Source organism: Gekko japonicus, unplaced genomic scaffold, assembly GCF_001447785.1.
Source record: "Gekko japonicus isolate JY-2015 unplaced genomic scaffold, Gekko_japonicus_V1.1 scaffold110, whole genome shotgun sequence".
Taxonomy (NCBI): domain Eukaryota; kingdom Metazoa; phylum Chordata; class Lepidosauria; order Squamata; family Gekkonidae; genus Gekko; species Gekko japonicus.
Genome location: NW_015173675.1, coordinates 1888805 through 1910429, shown reverse-complemented (window position 1 = coordinate 1910429; position 21625 = coordinate 1888805). Strand labels below are relative to the sequence as shown.

At 43.1% G+C, this 21625-nt stretch overlaps 1 protein-coding gene across 1 annotated transcript; it reads left to right on the top strand.

Moving 5' to 3' along the window:
* The first annotated feature begins 269 nt into the window (after positions 1–269).
* On the top strand, positions 270–21345 carry USP38 (ubiquitin specific peptidase 38). Its single transcript, XM_015422944.1, has 10 exons — positions 270–1228; positions 5752–5887; positions 8648–8777; positions 8975–9076; positions 10734–10892; positions 11943–12136; positions 12749–12842; positions 13528–13634; positions 14392–15727; positions 20417–21345. The coding sequence occupies exons 1-10, from the start codon at positions 502–504 to the stop codon at positions 20576–20578; spliced, it is 3147 nt and encodes a 1048-aa protein (XP_015278430.1). The 5' UTR covers positions 270–501; the 3' UTR covers positions 20579–21345.
* The last annotated feature ends 280 nt before the right edge of the window (positions 21346–21625 follow it).

Genomic DNA, 21625 nt, shown 5'->3' with positions numbered 1-21625 from the left:
CGAAACTTTTTAGAGTTCTCCTCCACAAATCCCCGCATCACCCGGTACCCTACCCCCGTCCCGCCCCCTTTTATCGCGCCGCCATCCTTCCAACTCCACGCGGTCCGTGATTGGATACCACACAAGAGCCGCAGCACCCCTTCGCAGCGACAAAGCCGCATGCGCGTTGTTAGGGCGGCCCTCTCAGCTAATCTCGTCGACGTTGAAGCACGCTCGGGAAGCCTATTTTTTTCTACTTCCTGTCCGACGTGACTATGCGCCGCATCATCGCTTCCGGGTCAGAAGCTTCCCGGCGTCTGGGGCCTCCGAGCTGCCGGTTTTGAGAAGCCTCCCGCGTCTGATGAGGACGGCCGGCTTGGGTCCATGTTGAGGCACCGCTGCCGGGCGGTGAGTCCAGGGGCGGCCGGAAGCCGGAGACGCGGCCGCTGCGGAGCGCCGAGGAGGGCCTGAAGGAGGAAGAGGAGGAGCGGGGTGGCCGATGCTGGCCCGGCGGTGGCCGCCATGGACAAGATCCTGGAGGGGCTGGTGAGCTCGTCGCACCCGCTGCAGGTGAAGCGCGTGATCGTGAGGCGCGTGGTGGAGTCGGCGGAGACGCCGCTGAGCGGGCCGCAGTGCCGGGCCATGTTCGCGCTCAGCACCAGCCTGATCCTGCAGGGCCCCGACCCCTTCCAGCGGCAGGTGGGGCGGCAGGTGCTGGAGGCCTACGCTCGCCACCACCGCGACGACTTCGAGGCCTTCTTCACCCGCGACCTGGTGCTGGCCTTGCTTCAGGGACGCGGCCCGGCGTCGCCGTCTTCGCTGGCGCCGGCGTCTCCGGCCCCCGGCCTCGGGCCCGCTCTCGACCCGGCCGTGCTGGACTACATCCAGGCCGGCTTGCGCCTTCTCATCAGCTGCCCGGCTGTTCTGGAGCTCTTCGCGCTGCTGCAGGAAGAGGCGTTGCGGCTGGTGGGCGAGAGGCCCCCCGCCCCGCTCTGCGCCCGCCTTTGCCAGCTGCTCGGCGACTTCCCCCAGTGCCTGCCCCGCGGCAGGAAGCCTGCCCTCGCCTTCTGCCAGCAGCTAGTGCGGAACATCGCCCACTTCCAGACGCAAGGGACCCGCGAGGCCGAGCTGCGCCTGTACGTCTCCCAGGTCACCCACGTCAGCAGTCTTCTCCGCAGTATCTGGAAGGCCGAGCCCGACACCCTGCTGCCCTCCTTACAGGAACTCTTCGCCATTATCTCCTCTACTGGTGAGCAAATGCCTATTTCCGCACGGGGTTTTCTGTGCTCTCTCTCTCTCTCTCTGAGGTCAGGCTGTTTAAAGTAGTGAATACCCAGTCTTCTCTTTTACAAAGAATGAGAAAGTTATGTGTTTCTCTTCACGAGATCTTTCAAATGATTCCATTGTGGTCTGGGAACTAGTTCTGGGTGTTCCCAAACTACGCAGCTTTGGGAACACACACAATCAAGAGAATCATGTAGTTAGGCAGGTTGTCTCCTAGGCTATTGACAGATAAGTAGCTACCTTGTAGGTTATGTTCATGCAGTTCTCTTTCTAAGTAATGTTACTAGGATGAGACAAATAAATTCCCTACAGCACAGACAACATCTCATTTTTTACTTTATACCCTGCCTTTCTCCCCAACGGGGACCCACCGTGGTTTACGTAATTTTCCTCCCCTTTTTATCTTCCTAACAACCCTGGTCTGTGTGGTCCAGGCTAGCCCGATCTCATTAGATCTTGGAAGCTAAACAGGGTCAGCCCTGTTAGTGTTTGGATGGGTGACCACCAAGGAAACCCAGGGTTGTTATGCAGAGGTATGCAATAACAAACTACCTCTGAGTGTCTCTGGCCTTGAAAACCCTAAGGGTTTGCCATAAGTTGGATATGACTTACAGGCACTTTCCACCACCACCAACAATCCTGTGAGGTCGGTTTGCCTGAGAGTGTGTGACTGGCCCAAGGGTTATCCAGCAAGTTTCTTCAGCAGAGTGGGGATTGAACCTGGGTCTCCAGATTCCAATCTAGGCATTCTAATTACCATACACACTGGCTCAAAGTGTAAAAATATCCAAATAGAATTCATGCTTATAGGTCTTAATGCTCATAAAATATCTTAGAAGGTTGAAAGTACGGGAGTGGGACCAGAGACGTTTGAATTTCCAGCTTTTTAAAATCAACAAGCTAGACTGAGCCCTCCTCACCAATGTGACAGTTACAAAGTTGATTTTAGTACAGTGTGCCAGGGAGCAGTTTGAATCTTTCCTGGCAATCCTCTGTGGCTTATGAGAACCACCTTACGTTTTACTTTGGGTGGTTGTTCATGAATATATGTATAGGTTGAAGGCTTTGTACTGAAAACGTTTGAAACCATGAAGATGTTGCAAATTGCTGGGTATTGAATGGTCTGTATTAAGCCAGGGTTAGAAAAGCTGTAATATTATTGAAGTGAGCAGTTTGCTCAGGCAACTGCCCTATACTCAGAAATTGAGGGGCATCAAAGGATGTGCTGTAGTGTAGTGATGATAGAGCTAGTGGAGTCTGACTCAGCTAGTCGAGTCTGCTATACAGGTATGTGCTCTGTGTATTGTTACAAAGGAACAAAAGAACTTGATTAAACTTTGTAGTTGCACTGTCTTTATAGATGGGAAAAAGTTCATTTTTTAAAAAGCAGGATGACTTTGTAGCCAGCATTTTGAACATAAAGTCTTTAAAGGTGCAGGAAGGGGAGACTGTAGCTCTCACCCAGCTTGCCCCACCTGGGTTTTCGGTCCTACACCAATCACGGAATAGGGGGTGGGGGGGAGGAGTGGCGATATTTGTACGAGAGGCTTACTCCTTCAGGGCGCTCCCTACGGTGGAGATTGCGGGCTTAGAGTGTGTTGGTCTGGTGCTGGAGGCCGAGGAGAGTTTGGCAATCTGGCTGGTGTACCGTCCGCCTAACGCACCGGCCAGTAGTCTGCCGTCTCTACTGGAGGCCGTAGCAGGCTGGGCGCTGGAGCACCCTAGGCTTTTAGTCTTGGGTGACTTCAATGTCCATGCCGATGACGCGACCTCTAGTCGGGCTACGGACCTAGTGGTGTCCATGGCGTCGCTAGGACTCTCCCAATGGGTATTGACCCCCACGCACCAGGCTGGGCACACGCTCGATTTAATCTTCGCGGCGGGGATTAGAGTGGACCGGATTACTGCAGAAGTGGTACCATGGTCGGACTACTATCCCCTGAAGGCTCGTGCAAATGTCCCGCCCCGACCCCGTTTAGGCAGTGAGCGGATTTTAGCTTGCCCACGGAGCCTAATGGACCCTATGCGGCTTCAGATGGCTCTGCGGGATCCAATGCTCCCTAATGGCTCGTTGAATGAGCTCGTGGATGACTGGCATAGACGACTTTCTACAGCCATCGACGTGATCGCTCCCCGGCGCCCTCTGCGCCCTCGCTCTAAGCTGGCCACCTGGTATATCCAGGGGTTGCAGTTTATGAAACAGGAGCTCAGACGGTTGGAGAGATGGTGGCGCCGAGCTCGCAATGAGGCCACAAGAACATCTTATAGGACGTTTATGAGATCCTATGAGATGGCAGTCAAGGCTGCGAAGAGAGATTACTACGCAGCTAGGGTTGCGTCCGCTAGCTCACGCCCGGCCCAATTATTTAGGACGATTCGATCATTGACAGCTCTGCCACATGGCAGACAAAACAGTAGGGAATTGGATATTGGCTGTGAGGCTTTTGCGAGCTATTTCACAGATAGTCTTGTTGCTCCACCGTGACCTCCCCGCCACAGTTGATACAGTACGTGAACTTGAGGCCCCTTGCACGGTTTCGCCGGGTTTGGAGGGCTTTGACCGGCTCAGCCTGAAGGAAGTTGATAGAGTGCTTGTATCTGTGTGTCCAACCACTTGCAGCCTAGATCCGTGCCCCTCCTGGCTCATTAAAGCGGGCCACAGGGGGTTTCGAGGTGCCTTGAGGGAGATTATCAACAAGTCTCTTTCGGGGGGCGGTTCCCCGAGGCACTCAAGGAAGCGATGGTCTGCCCTCTCCTGAAAAAGCCAACTCTGGACCTGACTGAATTGGCTAGCTATCGGCCAGTGTCCAGTTTGCCCTATTTGGGCAAACTGATTGAGAGGGCGGTGGCGACACAGTTACAGGGATTTCTAGATGACGCTTCTGTCCTTGAACCATTCCAGTCTGGTTTTCGCCCAGGGCATGGGACGGAGACAGTGCTGGTTGCCCTTACTGACATCCTCCATAGACATCTGGATCGAGGCAGTGTGGCGGCGCTGTTGTTGTTAGATCTGTCGGCCGCATTTGATACAGTCGGCCACCAGCTGCTGGCCCACCGCCTTGCCGACGTGGGGATTCAGAGGTTCGCCTTTCAATGGCTTGTCTCTTTTCTCCAAGGTTGGGGGCAGAGGGTTGGGCTAGGGGAGCAGCAGTCCCAGAGGCACCTGCTTGAATGCGAAGCGCCCCAGAGGGCAGTACTCTCCCCGATGCTATTTAACATATACATGCACCCCCTCGCCCAGATTGTCCGGAGGTATGGGCTTGGGTGTCATCAATATGCCGATGACACCCAGCTCTATCTGATGTTGGGCAGCCAGTCAGACTCCGACCCAGAAGATCTTTACCGGGCTTTACAGGCCGTGGCTGGGTGGCTCAAGCTGAGCCGGCTGAAGCTGAACCCGGCGAAGACGGAGGTCCTGCGCCTGGGTGGTATGGGATTGGGGCTCCTGCTCCCGGCCTTCGATGGGGCACCTTTGGTACCAGCTTAGGAGGTTGGGAGTGCTCTTGGACCCCACGTTAACGATGGAGGCCCAGGTGGCGGCCACTGCCAAAACAGTCTTTTATCATCTACGGCTGATGCGGCAGTTGGTCCCCTTCCTTAGCCGTGGCGATCTGGCCACAGTGATCCATGCGACGGTCACCTCGAGGTTAGACTACTGTAACACTCTCTACATGGGGCTGCCTTTGTCGCAAATTCGGAGGCTGCAGCCGGTGCAGAATGCAGTGGCCAGGTTGGTAGTGGGTGCCTCTAGATGGGACCACATCCAACCTGTGCTGAAAGCGCTGCACTGGCTGCCTATAGCATTCCGGATTCGCTTCAAAGTGCTGGTGCTTACCTTTAAAGCCCTACATGGCCAGGGTCCGGCATACCTGAGGGACCGCCTTTCCCCCCAAAGAGCACTTTGGTTGGGGTCACAACACCGCCTAGTGACCCCGGGCCCCAAGGAGGCCAGGCTTGCGGCCACAAGGGCTAGGTCCTTTTCGGTGGCGGCTCCTACCTGGTGGAATGAGCTCCCGGAGAAGATCAGGGCCCTGCGGGACCTGGTACAGTTCCGCAGGGCCTGCAAGATGGAGCTCTTCCACCAGGCTTTTGAGTAGGAGCTGCCGCCGCTATGTGTCCTGTGAGATGTGCATTTTTGCCTAAACTGTTTTAACTGTTGACTTTTACTGCACTTGTGCCTTAATTGTTTTAGCTTGTATTTTTATTGCACTTTTGTGCCTGTGTAAACCGCCCTGAGCCCACGTGCGGGGAGGGCGGGGTATAAATGAAATAAAATAAATAAATAAATAAATGGGATAACAGCATTTAAAAACATTCATAATTTTAGTTAGTTCTCCCCCCTCCCAATTCTCAATATATTAAACCTCCCAGTGTGAGTACTTACCTTCTTTCTCCCAAACTGAGAATTCTTTAATGTCTTAAGAACCAAGCAGAGAGGAAACAGGTGCTGTTCTGCTTCTGATGTTTAATTTGATGTTGCCATTGTAGATACTTCATTTGAACCTTCTGTTGCCCTGGCAAGTCTTGTGCAGCATATCCCATTACAGATGATTACAGTACTCATTGGGAGCCTTACGACAGACCCAAATGTAAAAGATGCAAGTATGACACAAGCTTTGTGCAGGTATGGTCTTTATAGCAGAGAAGGGCATGAAAAAAGCAGTTCATTGGCAAGCTAAGGAAGTCTGGGTCAATTGATCGTATCATTTTTGTTGGTTAAATTTGCACAAATTATACACATGAGCAAAATTGTTATTCTGATTACAAGCTCATGAGCCGGTCCCATGAAAGTTGTGGAGTGAGGAAAAGGCTGCAGTGCTGTGATCACCTCCTTGAGAGCAAGTTGAGTTCCAAATAAGCCTGTGTAATTGTTACTCATAGTTAACTTGCCCCAGTTACTTCAATGAAGATTGATCACAACTAATTTCTGCTGGACTGTGCTCAGTACCTTTACATTGTGAACAGTTATGTAAATTGTTGAGACGTGTAGCTGGTGTTGTGGAGCACACAAAAAAGCAGCCTGCATCTGTACTACACTTTAAAACATAATAGGAAGTTTAACCAAGCAGTAATATCAGCTACAATCTCAGTTTTTTAAGAAATATACCTTGTTGAATGGAACTGCTACCAAAACGATAGTGTATCTTTCTCTAAGGTAAGGCAGCATTCAGATATCACAACAGAGGTTTGTCTTGGGCCTTTTTGTCCATGAGTGATTAGAAATTAATAGTTTCAGAAGATTGATACCGTAGCTTGTAGAATAAAGGGGGTGTTTATCCTTTGAAATGTGACAGAATAGATAAACTCTAGGATCAAGGATCAATTTAATCTCAGTCAGCTTGCTCATGAACTGTAGTTGTTACCAAAAACATTTTATTGTTTTTGTAATAATTTGTATTAATTTTATAAATAACTTTTTATTTGTTTATTAACAATGGATAAGATCCCCCTTTCCCTGTTAACTTTTCTAGCATTTATTGTTACTATTTCTGGATTCTTGTATTTAGGACAGAGGGTTAGATACCATTGGTGCATCATTTTTAACAGTTTCCTCCTAATATTGTGTAAAATATGCATTCATTTGTTTTCTTCCATACATGTTCCAATTATCAATGTAAAGCTTTGCCTTTAAACTATTTTTTCCTACTTTTGCATGTAAACTTGATCCTTTGTTTTGTACAATTTATAATAAAATTTGATATACCTGTGCAGGTGAGTGGTCTGGCTTTTTAAACAATAGGTTCTTGAACAGCTGTGGTTATCCTAATAACCATGTTTTAAAATATTAATTTCCCTTGCTAGTATCTAAATTGAAAATATCAGATAATGCCTATAATTACCCTTTACTGTTTAGCATTAACATTCAAATTCTGGGCCTCTTTATACTCCAATTAATTCCCAGGCACTTGTCATAGTTAGAGAGATTTGGTGTACCTTTTTTTGGATCCATGGGGAACTTACTGGACAACTTATGCTTAAGTTTGTGCCATCTACAAGGTTGCCTACAGCACTATATTCCATTTTGTCTTTTGTGGCCTTTCCCTTGGTGATATACACAGTAATGTGTACAGTATTTGCAGAAAGCTTGTACAAGTGCCACATCTTTCTAGTAAACAATTCATACATTTTGCTTGTATTAATGTATGCTCAGATACTCCTGACATTCTTCCAAGTATAGATTGATCACAGTTCAGTCACAAGCTTTTTCAATAGAGGTTCTGTTCTTGTGGAGTGACCTATCATTCCACAATAGTAGGGCTCTTTGGTGACTTCCAAAGACACCACAAAACAGTATAGGTTAAGAGGTTCTTTGTGGGTAATTGATACTTGCTGGATGGTTGTTTTTGAGTAGGAGGCTGTGAATTCTTTGGGCTGTTTTGCATCTATCCAATTGTGTATGCTGTGCTTATTTTCTAGTACATGCTTTTAAAAACCACTTCAAAGGGTCTGTCTGTTGCCTGTCATTACTTTTTCAATGTCCAGTCCAGATTTTCCCATAGGCAAATGAGGCCCTAAGATTTGGCAAAAATGCTGGGACATTTGTTCTTTCCCATTGGTTATTGCTATCAATGGTGAGCAGATAATATTGTTGTTCCACAAATATAAGTTTTTTTCCCCCTTCTGAAAATCAAGGAAAGTGGAAACAGACATGTTGAATGGTGACACTAACTGGTACATACATAAGGCAGGCCCAGCATGAAATGACACATCTATGTGTCAAGAACCTCCTTCTTGTCATTTACACTTATGGCACAGTAAATGTCTTTGGAAAGGATGATGCTTAATGAAGGCAATCTGTTAGTATTGTGTTTGGTAGTAAATATTTACAAAATGGCAAGTAGAGAGAAAGGGAGGAGAAATGCATTGCTTGTTATCTGTGCCCTTGACACTTGTGCAGCCACATTTGGTGTTTGCTGTCCTGTTCTATTTATAATGACTTAAGAACTAAATATCTGGACAGGTTACTTTTAGGAAAAGATTGCACGACAAAGATCCAATTGCTGCTTGCACATTGAAATATAGATACATTTAGAAAGTTGCAGCCAAAGTTCACCAGCAATTTGAAGAACAATATTTAATTGGGTTTTAATGATGCATGACTTTATTGGCCTGTAAATGATGTTATGTTTATGGTTTTTTTTAGTTAAGATTTAGATTACTTTCTGTTCCAGTTGCACAGTGTTAAAAATGGTAAAATTATTTCTCTGCAACAAAAGAACTTCCTTGGGGTGATGCCATGCAATTGTATTTGCTTTTGGTGTGACTTGAGGTGATTTCCCTGTGGTGCTCCTGTTGTGCAAACTAATCCCAGATTTGACTGAAGTTGTTTAGTAGAACACAGGTTTTGTGCCTGACAGTAACATGTGTACCTATCACTTTTCAGAATGATTGACTGGCTTTCTTGGCCATTAGCTCAGCATGTGGAGACCTGGGTGATCGCACTGTTAAAAGGACTAGCTGCAGTCCAGAAGTTTACTATCCTTATTGATGTTACTCTGCTTAAAATTGAACTGGTAAGTATGATAGCTTAATGGTAGGCTTGTTATAATTGTAGTGCAGCTGCCAGGCCTTTTTATAGAATAGCTGATATTTTGCCTTTTCTGTTCTAGTTAGATTTAAATAGTCTATAAAACATAACTAAAAGACATCTCTACTGAATATCTATTAATTCCATTGGTCATTGTGTTTTTGTTTGCTTGTATTTTCTTAGGTTTTTAATCGACTCTGGTTTCCTCTTGTGAGACCTGGTGCTTTAGCTGTCCTTTCTCACATGTTGCTTAGTTTTCAGCATTCTCCAGAGGCTTTTCACTTGGTAAGCTATCACCTGAGCCCTAAAGTGTCCCCTTACAAATAGCATAAACATGTTTTTACAGCAGTAGATTTGTATAATTGTTCGGTCTTTTCATTGTTTTTCTTATTAAAATCTAGATTGCAGCCTTGAGCAGCCTCGGAAAAGAATTTTGCAAGCATTCAGGAATTGCAGCAAGCTGTAATTAAACAGTAATCGGACACAAAAACAGCTTGTGCACTCTCCATTCTCTCCCTTTGCGCATGTGGAGCTTGATTGAAAACTTTCCTGTTTAATCAAGTGCCAGTTTCCATGATGACTGAATGTAGATGCTTTGGGAAAATGGGGGACCATGGCAGCAAGTTGCATTCATACATGATAACAGTTTAATTGTACTGGTTATTAGTATTGTTGTCATTACCATCCTTATTAATATAATTATAATTGCTTCCCTTTTTCACTGAGACATAAGGCAGATTATAAAATGTGAAAATCAGAGCAAGGGCTTCCAATAAACAATGCAGGAGGACTAGTATTAAAGACCTAGAAAACAATGCAAAAGGGGGGAAGACATTTGAATTGGTTCTGAACTACCCATAATAGACATGGGGTCAGGTTTCACATCTGTATGCTGATGTTCAGGAGCAAAAAAAGGCCAAAAGTTAGCCTGCAGTAGCTAAATGAAAGTTACTGAATGAACAGGAAAATGACTAAAGCATCTGGTTGTAATATAGTATCTCATTGATGGCTCTTTATTTTTGTATTCTGCTCTACCTGTTGTGAGAAACAACTTCCTATAGCACTTATCACTGACTTGGGGCTAGGTAAGTGGGAGCCTGCTCATCCAGCTACAAATCTGAGCAGTACTTGGTATTTTAATATACTTTTCTTTTTCTGGGTTGGAGTGAAGCTACATACCTCTAACTGTCCAGAATATTATCCACTATTGGTAGCAGTTTTCTGTGCCACTAGGCTGATCTCCTAGCTTGTGGGTGGCACTTTATTGTCCTTCAAGTAGAAACATGACTATCACAATTGGGAGTAATCACAGAAAATGGGAATAGTAAGTAGTACATGTGTTACATTGAAAAACCAAATACATGAGGAAAGAGGGAGTTGGATAAAGATGTGCAGTTCTGTAAGGTTTTGTTAATGTGTTCCATCTTAGGGGGACTTGGTTTCTATCTAAAGCCATCTTGATTTCCATCTATAATATTGATTATTAGAGGTCTGGTATGAAGAAAAGTAAGCATTAAAGTGTAAAGGATAGTAGGTGCAGAGTAGAAGACTACAGTTTGCTAAACTTGGAAGCTACTGGATAAATCAGCATCTTTAGAATTCCCCCAACCCTAATATCATTTTGGCCAATGTACTGAGGGAGGAGGATTGGATTTATAGGTAAGGTTTGTGATGATTCACACTAGATGGAGCTGTGAATGAATCTATATTTTATGGCTATAATTTAATGACAGCAAGTTCTGTTTCACCATAAAGAAGAGATATGATCAGATTAGAATGTGCTCAAATGGTTAAGAACAGTACAGTTTGTTTAATTGAAATGTTATTGCCAGATTGAATATTTCTGATCAAGGGTACCCAAATATGGTTTGGCTTCCAAAATGTATTGCATGGCAAAATCTTTGAGTTTTAGGTGCCTTTTCTCTTTTTATCTTAACATTAGGTTGTTCCACATGTGGTCAAGCTTGTAAATTCCTTCAAAAACAATGGCCTGCCTTCCAGTGCAGCTTTTTTGGAACAGCTGAGTGAGCTAATACAATGTATGATGTATCATTACTCTGGATTCCCGGAACTCTATGAACCTATTTTAGAAGCCATCAAGGTATGTGGATGCAAATATTTAAGTATTGTGGAATGTGTATCTTGGGTTCAGAACCTGACTTTTGCATTGTCTTCATGGGTCATGTTGTGAATTAAGTAAAGCTGCTTGAGATTGTAAGACTAGAAAAATCATTTGTTAGTGAAAGACAGGAAGTAACAATGCCAAGAATAATTTGCTATGTATATACACTTCTAAAAATTGACTTCTGTATAAAGTATGGGTAGGTTGAATGTGTGAATATCCTGTAAAAGAAGCAGCCTTGAAATACAGAGCTCGCTGAGTACACTCTAAAGCGCAACTCGTGCAATCATTTGGGAGCTGAAGGCACCACATGTTGACTCAGTGCTGTGAAGTAAAGTCTTAGATTGCCTTCTCCAGAAGAACACTTCAAGTGTGGGGTGTATTCTCATCCTGTTGGATCCCTTTGCTTTGGGTACTATTGGAGAATGATTGCTGAAATGGTTGTTTGATTTGGCCTAAAATTTTTCCTGATCAGTTTCCAAGGGAACTCTGTAATGTGTAATGAAGCCTAATGTGTGTTGGTCAAATATATGTTCATTTCAGTTAGAGGTGGGACACTTATTTCCATGAAGAAAAATATCACTGTTAATACTGTTAGAATTGAATATTGGATCTTTTGATAGCAGCATCATAACAAGTAGGATGTATCAGACAGTGAACAGAAGCTGTTCTGTTTTGCTGCCACAGATTAAAACTCAAAAGTGGTTTTCTTGGCAAAGTATCAGGGATACAATTGAAAAGTGACCTACAGATTTTGCGGTATCTTTAGAGTAGATACTCTAGGAGTGTATGTTGGCCATGCCCTACACAACAAATCTTTGATGACTGGCCGATCAATGGTAGTGTCAGCACTTTCCGAAACAACTACATGATATTTTTGCTCAGCTAGCAAGAACTTGAGGCCATGTTTGGGACTGAGGGGGATTACAGAGTGCAAGGATGTCGCCTGGTGGAAGCCAGTGTTTATAAAAGCAAGTGTGGAGAGATGTTGTTCTCAGTGTTCAACTCTTCCTTTTTCCCCTTCCACAGGATCTTCCCAAACCCAATGAAGAGAAAATTAAGATGATACTGAATCAGAGTGCCTGGACCTCTCAATCCAATTCCTTGCAATCTTGTTTGTCTAGATTTTCTGGAAAATCTGAAACTGGAAAGACTGGTTTAATTAACTTAGGAAATACCTGTTACATGAACAGTGTGATTCAGGCATTATTCATGGCTACGGAGTAAGTTTAAACTTCCTCTTGTAAGGAATCGGAGTACTCATCTGTGTGCCAGTGTCCTCATTCTTTTTCATCCATGGCTGTGTTTTCAGTATTGCAGTTAAGTAACATGTTGGAATCAGTCTATTTGCCTAAATTAATTTATCCCTAACCAAAACAACATTGCATTACAGAGAAAGCGTTCTTGGAGTTCGGAACCACACATGATGTAGAATGCTGGCCCTTACATTGATAAAAATGTTACCATTTACAGTGTTTTTCGAATTCTAATAAAAATGGTAGATGGAAAGTGGTGCTCTTATGCACTTTATGACAATTGATGCTTGGTTTCCTTTTACTGCAGAGTTATATAAACTTCGAGTTAAGAAAGCTTTCTATATCTTACAATGTGAGTGAATTCAACTGTGACTTTAAAAATTAAGCTGGCTTTTTAATTAAGTATCTTAAGCAGTCCTTCATCAATAGTATGTTTGAGGTGTTCTCTATTTAAAAATTATTAAAGCAAACACTGGCCAAATTCATTGTTATCTGATACATTTGATCTGTGGCATCAGAACATTCTGTCTGTAACAGTACATGGAAATGTTATCATCCTATTTCCCCCTTCCTTTGCAGTTTCCGGAGGCACGTGTTATCTTTAAATTTGAATGGGTGCAATTCCCTAATGAGAAAGTTGCAACATCTTTTTGCGTTTTTAGCTCATACTCAGGTGTGTGTGAATTTTTACATGTTCTTATTTCAATCATATCAAGAATTGCTGTATATAGCAAATACTGCACTTTTGGAATTAACTGAATCTGTATAAAATACAAATATACTTTGAAACGCTAGATAAAAATAAACTGAATTAATGGGGTAGTGGTGGGAGGGACTTATGTCAGCTTTCTTAAGCCAAGAGGAAGTTTTGTCAACGTTTTCAGTAAATTTTGCAACTAGGAATTGAAATACATACTTTTGAATGAAAATATACAATAGTTAAGATGGGGCAATATCATTGAGACAAAACATAGTTGTAGATAGTGCTTTCAAAAGTATAAGGAGCTGAAAATGTTCTTGAACATTTCTGTTTTAAATATGCCTGCTACATTTAAGCACATTGGGGGCAGTGTAGATACGTACATTAAATTTGTTTTTCAAACTCTAGATTAATATTTTGGTACTGCTGGTAAATACAGACTACATGTATTCTTATAGTGCCTAATACTCCTTCTGTATTCAGTGCCATTCAGCTAATCTTTGAATCTTTTGCTGCTATGTAGCATGGCTTTAGTGTAGTAGTCACTTGAATCTATATTCACTAGACTGTCTCTTCAGAAATTATGAAATACTTATTAGATTAGCCTCAATAATACTCATGTTCCACTTTCCTTATTTCCCCCCCCCCCTGCATATAGAGGGAAGCATATGCTCCTCGAATTTTCTTTGAGGCTTCAAGGCCACCGTGGTTCACTCCTAGATCCCAGCAGGATTGCTCTGAATATCTCAGGTTCCTGCTAGACAGGTTTGACATTTTAAAGTTTATCAGTGCTGGTCCTTTGGGTTTTGAAGTGCAGTATCTTGTGGGTGCTGTGATTCATGTTAATATGGTTGACTAAATAGTGCTTTTCACATAAAAAATTGCATGTTAATACTAAGGTGGTGATCCTTTGGGTTTCTCTTAATTTGTCTCAGGCCTGAGTTTTATCTAGCATTGCAAATTATAGGAGCCTATTCAGAATTCAGAGATTAAAAGATGGATTTCTAGCAAAGAGCAGATTTGGTTTCTTAAATTATTTCAGTTTTCGTTTGGTCTTTGAATTCGTATTCATGTTCAAAAACTGAAATTATAGAGCTTTTTTTCTTTATTCCAGTGTGGAGGCCAGCTCTTAATGGTAATACCTAGGGTTCAGCCCCCATTGTTTTCAGGGAGATTCTTGGCCTTCGCTGTAGACCACTTATATCCTGGAAAGAGATTGTGTCCATTTTATCTCTCTGTAATAAGCTACTGTGTATGTTGATATCAATTCACTTGTCATATATTACATCAAATTTTCTCTTGTATTCTGAAGTCCCATTATAGGCTGAATAGTGGTCTTTCTGTGTTTATAACTCGGCAGCAGTAAATTACCACAGATGACACCAGCAGAGTCATAGGGTATAGAAGTCCCCATTCACAGCCTTTCCTTCTACTCTAGTTCTGTTCAGGTGTATACATTTACAGAAGTATAAGTAAGGGGATGGCTGAAATAAATCATCTGGTTGGAATTTCTCTCTCTTAGGCTTCATGAAGAAGAGAGGACCTTGAAAGCTCTGTCTCCATCAAAACTTCAAGATGACATGAATGAAGAGTCACTGGTGCAAGAGGTGTCTAATAAGACACAGAAATTTACCAAACCATCTTGTACAGGAAGAGAAGAGAGAACCTTAATAGAAAAAATGTTTCGAGGGAAGCTGCTGACAACTATATGCTGTTTAAATTGCAAAAGTACTTCTTACAAAGAAGAAGCCTTCACAGATCTTTCACTTGCTTTTTGTCCTCCTGTATTCTTAGAGAATGTCGACCCACGAAGTTCAGAAAATTTGTCTGAAGGGAAAGATGACAGTATGGAACAAGTTAGCACTAGGGTATCCAGTCCAATGGTGGAAACAGTTAGCGACTGCTGTGAAATGCTCACAAATGATGGGCTGTTGAAAGACGTTCCCATTGACTCAAACTGTGAAAATGCTACAGACTCTTTTGTGTGCAAGGCTGAAGACAAGGACAGTTTGCAGAAATATGTTAGTGAAGCTACTCCCTCTGTTACTGACTTACTGAATTATTTTCTGGCGCCTGAGGTCCTTAAAGGGGATAACAAATATTATTGTGAAAAATGTGCCTCTCTACAGAATGCAGAAAAAACTATGCAAATTGTGGAGGAGCCAGAATACCTCATTCTCACTCTGTTGAGATTCTCATATGACCCCAAGTGTCACATTAGGCGCAAAATCTTAGACAACGTGTCTTTGCCACTAATTCTGGAGTTGCCTGTCAAAAGAACTGTGCCATCCTTGGGGCAAATATCAGGTGTGTGGTCTGCAGGACTTGATTTTTCTGACACTGGTGAGAATCTAGCTAAAAAACTCAAACCTTCTGGTGCTGAAGACGTGTATTGTCCTCAACTAGTTCCATATGTATTAAGTTCTGTAGTTGTGCACTCTGGCATATCTTCTGAAAGTGGACATTATTACTCTTATGCCCGAAATGTTGCTAGTTCAGGGCCCTCATTAGGATCATATGATCAAGCTAAAAGTCTGGCTTTAGCTTATCCACAAAGTAATTTAATGGCCGGAGAGGCTCCAGTTGCAACTGTTGAAAAGGACCTGGATGAAAATGAGGTGTCAAAGGAGTGGTTTTTATTTAATGACAGCAGAGTGACATTTACCTCATTTCAGTCAGTCCAGAAAATTACAGGCCGATTCCCCAAGGATACTGCTTATGTGTTGTTTTACAAAAAACAGAACAGTACGACTGTTCTTGGCACTAAATCAGCCAATGGGCTCTGGGTCAATGGAGATCCTCCACTGCAGAAAGATCTTATGGATGCTATTACAAAAGACAATAAGCTATATTTACAGGTAAGGTACAGACTGTCTATGAATGCTGTAAAAACTGGCTTTACTGGCTTTGTATCATGACACTTGCTGGTTTCTGTTTGCTAAGTGTTACTTCAGACATCCTGTCAAATCAGAGTGTATAATTTTACTTTGGCATGATGTCTGAATTGAGTTAATTTTGTAAACACCGGTAAACTGAATTTTCTATTGGTAGCTTATGTGGTAGTTGCTTAGGGTGATAATCCAAGTAAAATCATTGTAATAGGTAACATTGTTAATGATATACAGATGATAGAAGTGGCATGTTACTCTGAACAATGTGAAAAGTTAGGTTCTTTCACTCTCAGTTTTTGTCAGGTGAAAAAATAGTTCACAATGTTTGGTGCTCTCAAGCAAGGTATTGGTCAACATTTTCAGACATCCACCTTACACAATGCAAAACTGATTGTTTAACAGAAGTGATTGAAATATATGAACTTCTACTCTGTGTTCCACGTCACAATACAAGTTAACTTCACAGCTGCAATACATCTGCAGTATGACTTTATGGTGCGTGCATTAGCATCAAATACATTTTTTTAGAAAAAAATCTGTGGTCTACAGAGCCTTTCTCTGGAGGAAGGCTTTGCATTTAATGGAGTAGAGTGGTGGGATCCAACTCAGTGTGCTTATTTCTGTGCAGAGCATTGAACGCCTTAGTTTCAGGGGTCATTTCCTGCAGGAGCGCACAGGAGCGGAGCTCTGGCAGTAAAGAGCCCAGGGGGTAGGCACATGCAACAATCCCCACCCCCTGCTCCCAGCAGCCCTCAGTCAGAGCAAGAAGAAGCCAGGTAAGCTGCAGAGCCCCACCCCCCCCGGTCCAAAACAGTCCAGTGGCACCTTTAAGACCAAGTTTTATTCAGGTACAAGCTCTCCCTCCTCTGCGAGGGCAGATCTGCACGTCCCCGTCCCCCCGGCCCAATAGCTAGCAATCCAAAACAGTCCAGTGGAGCCTGAGCGGTGGGTGTTGCCTTCTAACACACTTCCAGTGGTGTCAGGGAGTGTGGCATATGCAAATAAGTTATGCTAATGAGCTTTTGCACCTCTTTTTCTACTAAATGACCCCTGCTTATTTTAATAGCTTGATTTACATGAACAAGTGCCATTAGCCTATATTTTCTAGGCAACATATGCATGTGTTTGGTTTTTTAAAAGTTGATCTTTTACCTTAAAGTGTTGTTGTTTTTTGTCTTTAAATTTTTTTATTTTCTAATCTACAAACCTACAAGGTCAGGGTAAAGGAAAAACCTAAAATAGGAGTAACAAGAATCCGTAATACAGACATATAAAGTTATTGATACATCTCTGTTAACATAGTAGAGCATGAAAATTACTAATGCCAGCATGTCAAGCAAGCACTCACAATCTCATTAGCTAAAGTGTAAATATAGAGTTGAAGTTATGTGTTAAAATAGACAACAGGCTATCAGAGTTAAACTAATTTGCAATTTCCTTTCCTCTTATTAAAATCCAAATTAATTTTTAATTCTGCTTCAGATTTAAAGAGTTTGCCAGACTCTTCAAGATGGTATTGCAGCCTTCCCAATCTTTCTCCTCTTCTTCTTCTTCTGTGTCTTTGTTCTCCTCCACTTTCTCAGGTCCATCTTCCGCTTTCTGTTGTTGCTTCAGGAACATCCGCTTCATTTCTTTGAGTTCCTTTTGCAACATCTCTCACTTGACGTTAAGGTTGGTCGTCTGGTCCAGTAGAGGGCACAAAGCTACAGCAGTCAGTTTGGGAAAGTCTGTGGTTACTTCCGGTTTAGTGACCATTGATGCTGTGCTGGCAGTTCGTATTTTAAGTTTCGCTTTCGACACCATTTTTTCTCCTGCTGCATCATTGTTTATACAAGAGGAAAGTTTAAAAGTTTTCTGTAAGTCTGGAATTTATCGCTTTCTTACTTATCCGCCACACACTTCGTCACAATCCGCTTCCTTCGAGCCGCCCTTTCAGCCTCCTGCTTTAAACTCAGTCATTTCAGGATCGGGCATTCCCCTCCCCCTGCCGCTTGTTTGGGCCGGCTTTACTAGTAACGATTTATTGGTTGCTTGCTGGATCATAGCTTCACTCACGTTTGTACTTGCATTCGCTAGGTGTGTAGAGAGGATCGTTTCTCGGGATCCTTATACGCTCTGTCCGGTATGCGCCTCTTGGTGCCGTGGTGGCCTATCGGGGCAAAAAAGTGCCTCAATCCTTTGGCTTCCGCCTTGGGAGAGGCACCTCTCACGCCCCAGGCTGAGACCCCCCTACAAGGGGTTTGGGGGGTCCAAGATCAACTTGGACCTCTCCATCGGCACGTTTCCGGGGAGCTCACATCAGAGCTGTGATGGAGCACACCCGCACAGCGAGTCGCCAAAACTGGGGGGAAAAACGTACCTTAAAGTTTTAGAACCCCAAGTCATTCCACTCAGTGGCTTGGCCAAGGCTACTGTGCTCTGTTCAGCAGAGCAAGCTCTGTGCATAAGTGCATAACCCTCTGTGCCAGTGTTTAATTTCAGCAGATTCTATCTTCTTGCTGCAGTTTCCTGTGCCACATGGCATATTGTTTGGAACCGCAGAGGAACCTCAACAGAAGCAATTCAATGGGTGCCAGAGGGATGTGGAAAATACTAAAAATTGCCTGTGTGAACTAGGGCTACTCAGACACCTGCCAGTTTGGCTTAGTTCCCTTTCGCCAGTGGTGATCAGGCAGCCAATTAACTGCAGGGCTTTTCAGCTCTTCGCAACCTGTTTGTGTGTATTTGCAGGAGCAGGCTACTTGCACCCATCAGAAGCTGAATGCCAGCTGATTGGGGATGAGCTGGATGTTGGGTTCTTCTGATCTACCATCTTGGAAACTTTGCTGCCTCCCAGACTTGTTGAGATGCGTCAAATGGAGAGGCAGCAGCCAAATGGGGAGGGGGAGTGATCGGAAGCCTAGCTGATTTCCCTTCTCCCCTCCCCAGGCTGTTGCCCTTGGCTTCAGAGAAAGTGAAAGAAATTAGCTCTACCTCCTTTCTGTTTGGCAGCTTCGTTGTGTAGCTCTTCTGCTCAGTGAGAAGGGGGTCCAAGCCTGAGTCCTAGCTGTGAGCAGGATAGATTTGATTTAAATCATGGTTTTCTGCATAAAGGCTCGTTCTTGCTGGATGTTAAAACCTTAATATTTTCAAATGAGATGAAGGTTTCATTTTTAGAATAGTAACTTTTCAGGTTACTTTTACAGTCATATCAGGAAATTAATGATTGTTTGGTTATTTACCATTTGAAATAGTTCACCTTGCGGTGGTTCATAATTATCTATCTCTGGTTTAATAGGCTAATCCTTCATGTTTGGGCAACTTTTCTGCTGTACTTTCTTTGAAGGAGAAAAATAATCATTAACAATAACAATTTAAATTGTTTAACTAGAACCATAGAATCACAGAGTTGGAAGGGGCCATATAGTCCATCTAGTTCAACCCCCAGCTCAATAACAATAACATATAGCATAGATTCAGGTGGGTAGCCATGTTGGTCTGAATCAGGAGAACAAAGTTTTGAGTCCAGTGGCACCTTTAAGATGAATAAAGTTTTATTCAGGGTATGGTGCAGGCCTTCAACACATGGAGAGGTTTTTCTTCCACTTTCAGGTAGCCTGCCACCACCACATGACCTTTTGAAGGAATTGCCCACTGGGGGAATCAGGACTCCAGGCTTCCCTTCCAAGTTCTGAGGCCTTGCCTCTGTGTCTCCCACTACCTAGCGCATGGCCACCACAGGGACAGTTTAATGCCTTGTGCGCCCCTGGAGGATTAGCCACTTGCCAACTGCCTGCCTGTCCTCTGGTGCTCCTTTTAAAATAGCATGTCTGAGAAGGTGGAGGTCTATGTGGTACAGAGAACCACTTGCCAGCATCCAAAGTTATAAAGTTTTATTAAAAAGAAAATGTTCACAAGCATACTTTTAGCACAGCACCAAGTTGAGCAAGGGATCAAAAGATATGGGTAGAACTCAAATTCTCTGTCCCTCTCTCTAGAGATGTCCTTTTGTTGTTGTTCAGTCGCACAGTCGAGTCCGACTCTTCGCGACCCCATGGACAATCTCCCGCCAGGCTCTCCTGTCTTCCGCCGTCCTCCGAAGTTGGCTCAATTTCATGTTCGTTGCATCGATGACACTGTCTAACCATCTCATCCTTTGCCGTCCCCGTCTTCTTTGACCTTCAATCTTTCCCAGCATCAGGGTCTTTTCCAGTGAGTGCTCCCTTCTCATTTGGTGGCCAAAGTATTTGAGCTTCAGTTTCATTATCTGGCCTTCCAGGGAACAGTCAGGGTTGATTTATTTGAGGATTGACTGATTTGTTCTTCTTGCAGTCCAAGGGACTCTCAAGAGTCTTCTCCAGCACCATAGTTCAAAAGAATCTATTCTTCGGCGCTCGGCCTTCCTTATAGTCCAACTCTCACAGCCATACATGACTACTGGGAATACCATTGCTTTGACCATGCGGATTTTTGTTGGCAGGGTGATGTCTCTACTTTTTATCATGCTGTTTAGGTTCGCACTTTTGATGTTTATCATTCTGTGGTTGTGACTGAACAGAATGGGTATAGCTGGGTCAAATGTGAAACTTCCTCCCAACCTAATATTTTTGAATTAATTTAAATTTTTGTAACTTGATTTGACAAAGTATTTTTTTGACAGTTTTGATCTTATTTCAGGAGCAAGAGCTTAGTGCTCGAACACAGGCCCTACAAGCTGCTGCAGCTTCATGCTCCTTTCGACCAAATGGATTTGATGACAATGATCCCCCAGGAAGCTGTGGACCGACTGGTGGAGGAGGCGGGGGAGGATTTAGTACTATTGGCCGATTAGTGTTCTGAGGAAGAGAGCATCAAATGCATTGGTTCCTAAACAGCTCCCACTACTGCTTAGGACTGTTAAAACACTGAACTGTATTAAATAATGTATCAAGCTTTTTTCAAGATGTGATCTTTGTTCTAAAGAGAACCTTGTTTTTTATTTGAAATAAATAAGTGCATCATGGAGAAATCTACCTCTTAAATTCAGTTGTCTTTATGGAAAGACATTCTTGGCCAAAAGAGGAGTTGTACGACTTTTTTGACAGTAGATTAATAAAAGCACTTACGACTTGTAGTTCCAAACTTCATGGTGAAAGTATACTGCTTTGAAGAAGAGGTGATTACTTAACCCCAGTGCAGTTTGGGGTGAGTTTAATTTTTTTCATAGATTTGTAAATCCTCAAAGGTACTAGAGATGGTTTAACCTTTAAAATAAATGAAAACCCAAAACATTAACACTTTAATCCAAGGTAAAAACAATTGAAATGCAGTATATTTGCATTGCAGGTACATATGTAAAGAAGTCACTTTAATGTGCTTGTTAAACCACTTTTCTAAGTGCATGGTCTTGTAGGAACCAAGTTTTTAAGAAAAATACAAAGTTTGTAGTATTTCTAATTGCTTTAAGGATTTTAAAATTATTTCAGGGAGTATCTCTGCTGTGTTCTGAAGGAAGAGAATTTGTATGTGCCTTGCTGTACTGTAACTTGAAGTACAAAAGTTTTTGAGGCTGCAGAAGAGTGTAGAACATGAGATGTTAATTTTTCTGTTTAATATGAAATGGATTTTGGGGGAAAGTGTTAGATTTTCCAGAAGTAAAGTCTGGCAGTTCTAAAAATCTATTTGTTGTTCATAATTTTTGCTTCAAAATGCATTTGAAATTTAGTAACATTATTATCAGTGCTTTTATCTAAAAACCAAACAATGCTGACTGCAGTTTTATTCCTGTTGGTGAGAGGAAACCATGGAAAGATGACTTCCATAGGGATTTCTAAATATTTGGCTTTAATTGCTGGGGGGGGGGTGTTTCTAGGCAAGGTACTATTTTTTGTCTAGAAAGCAACAATA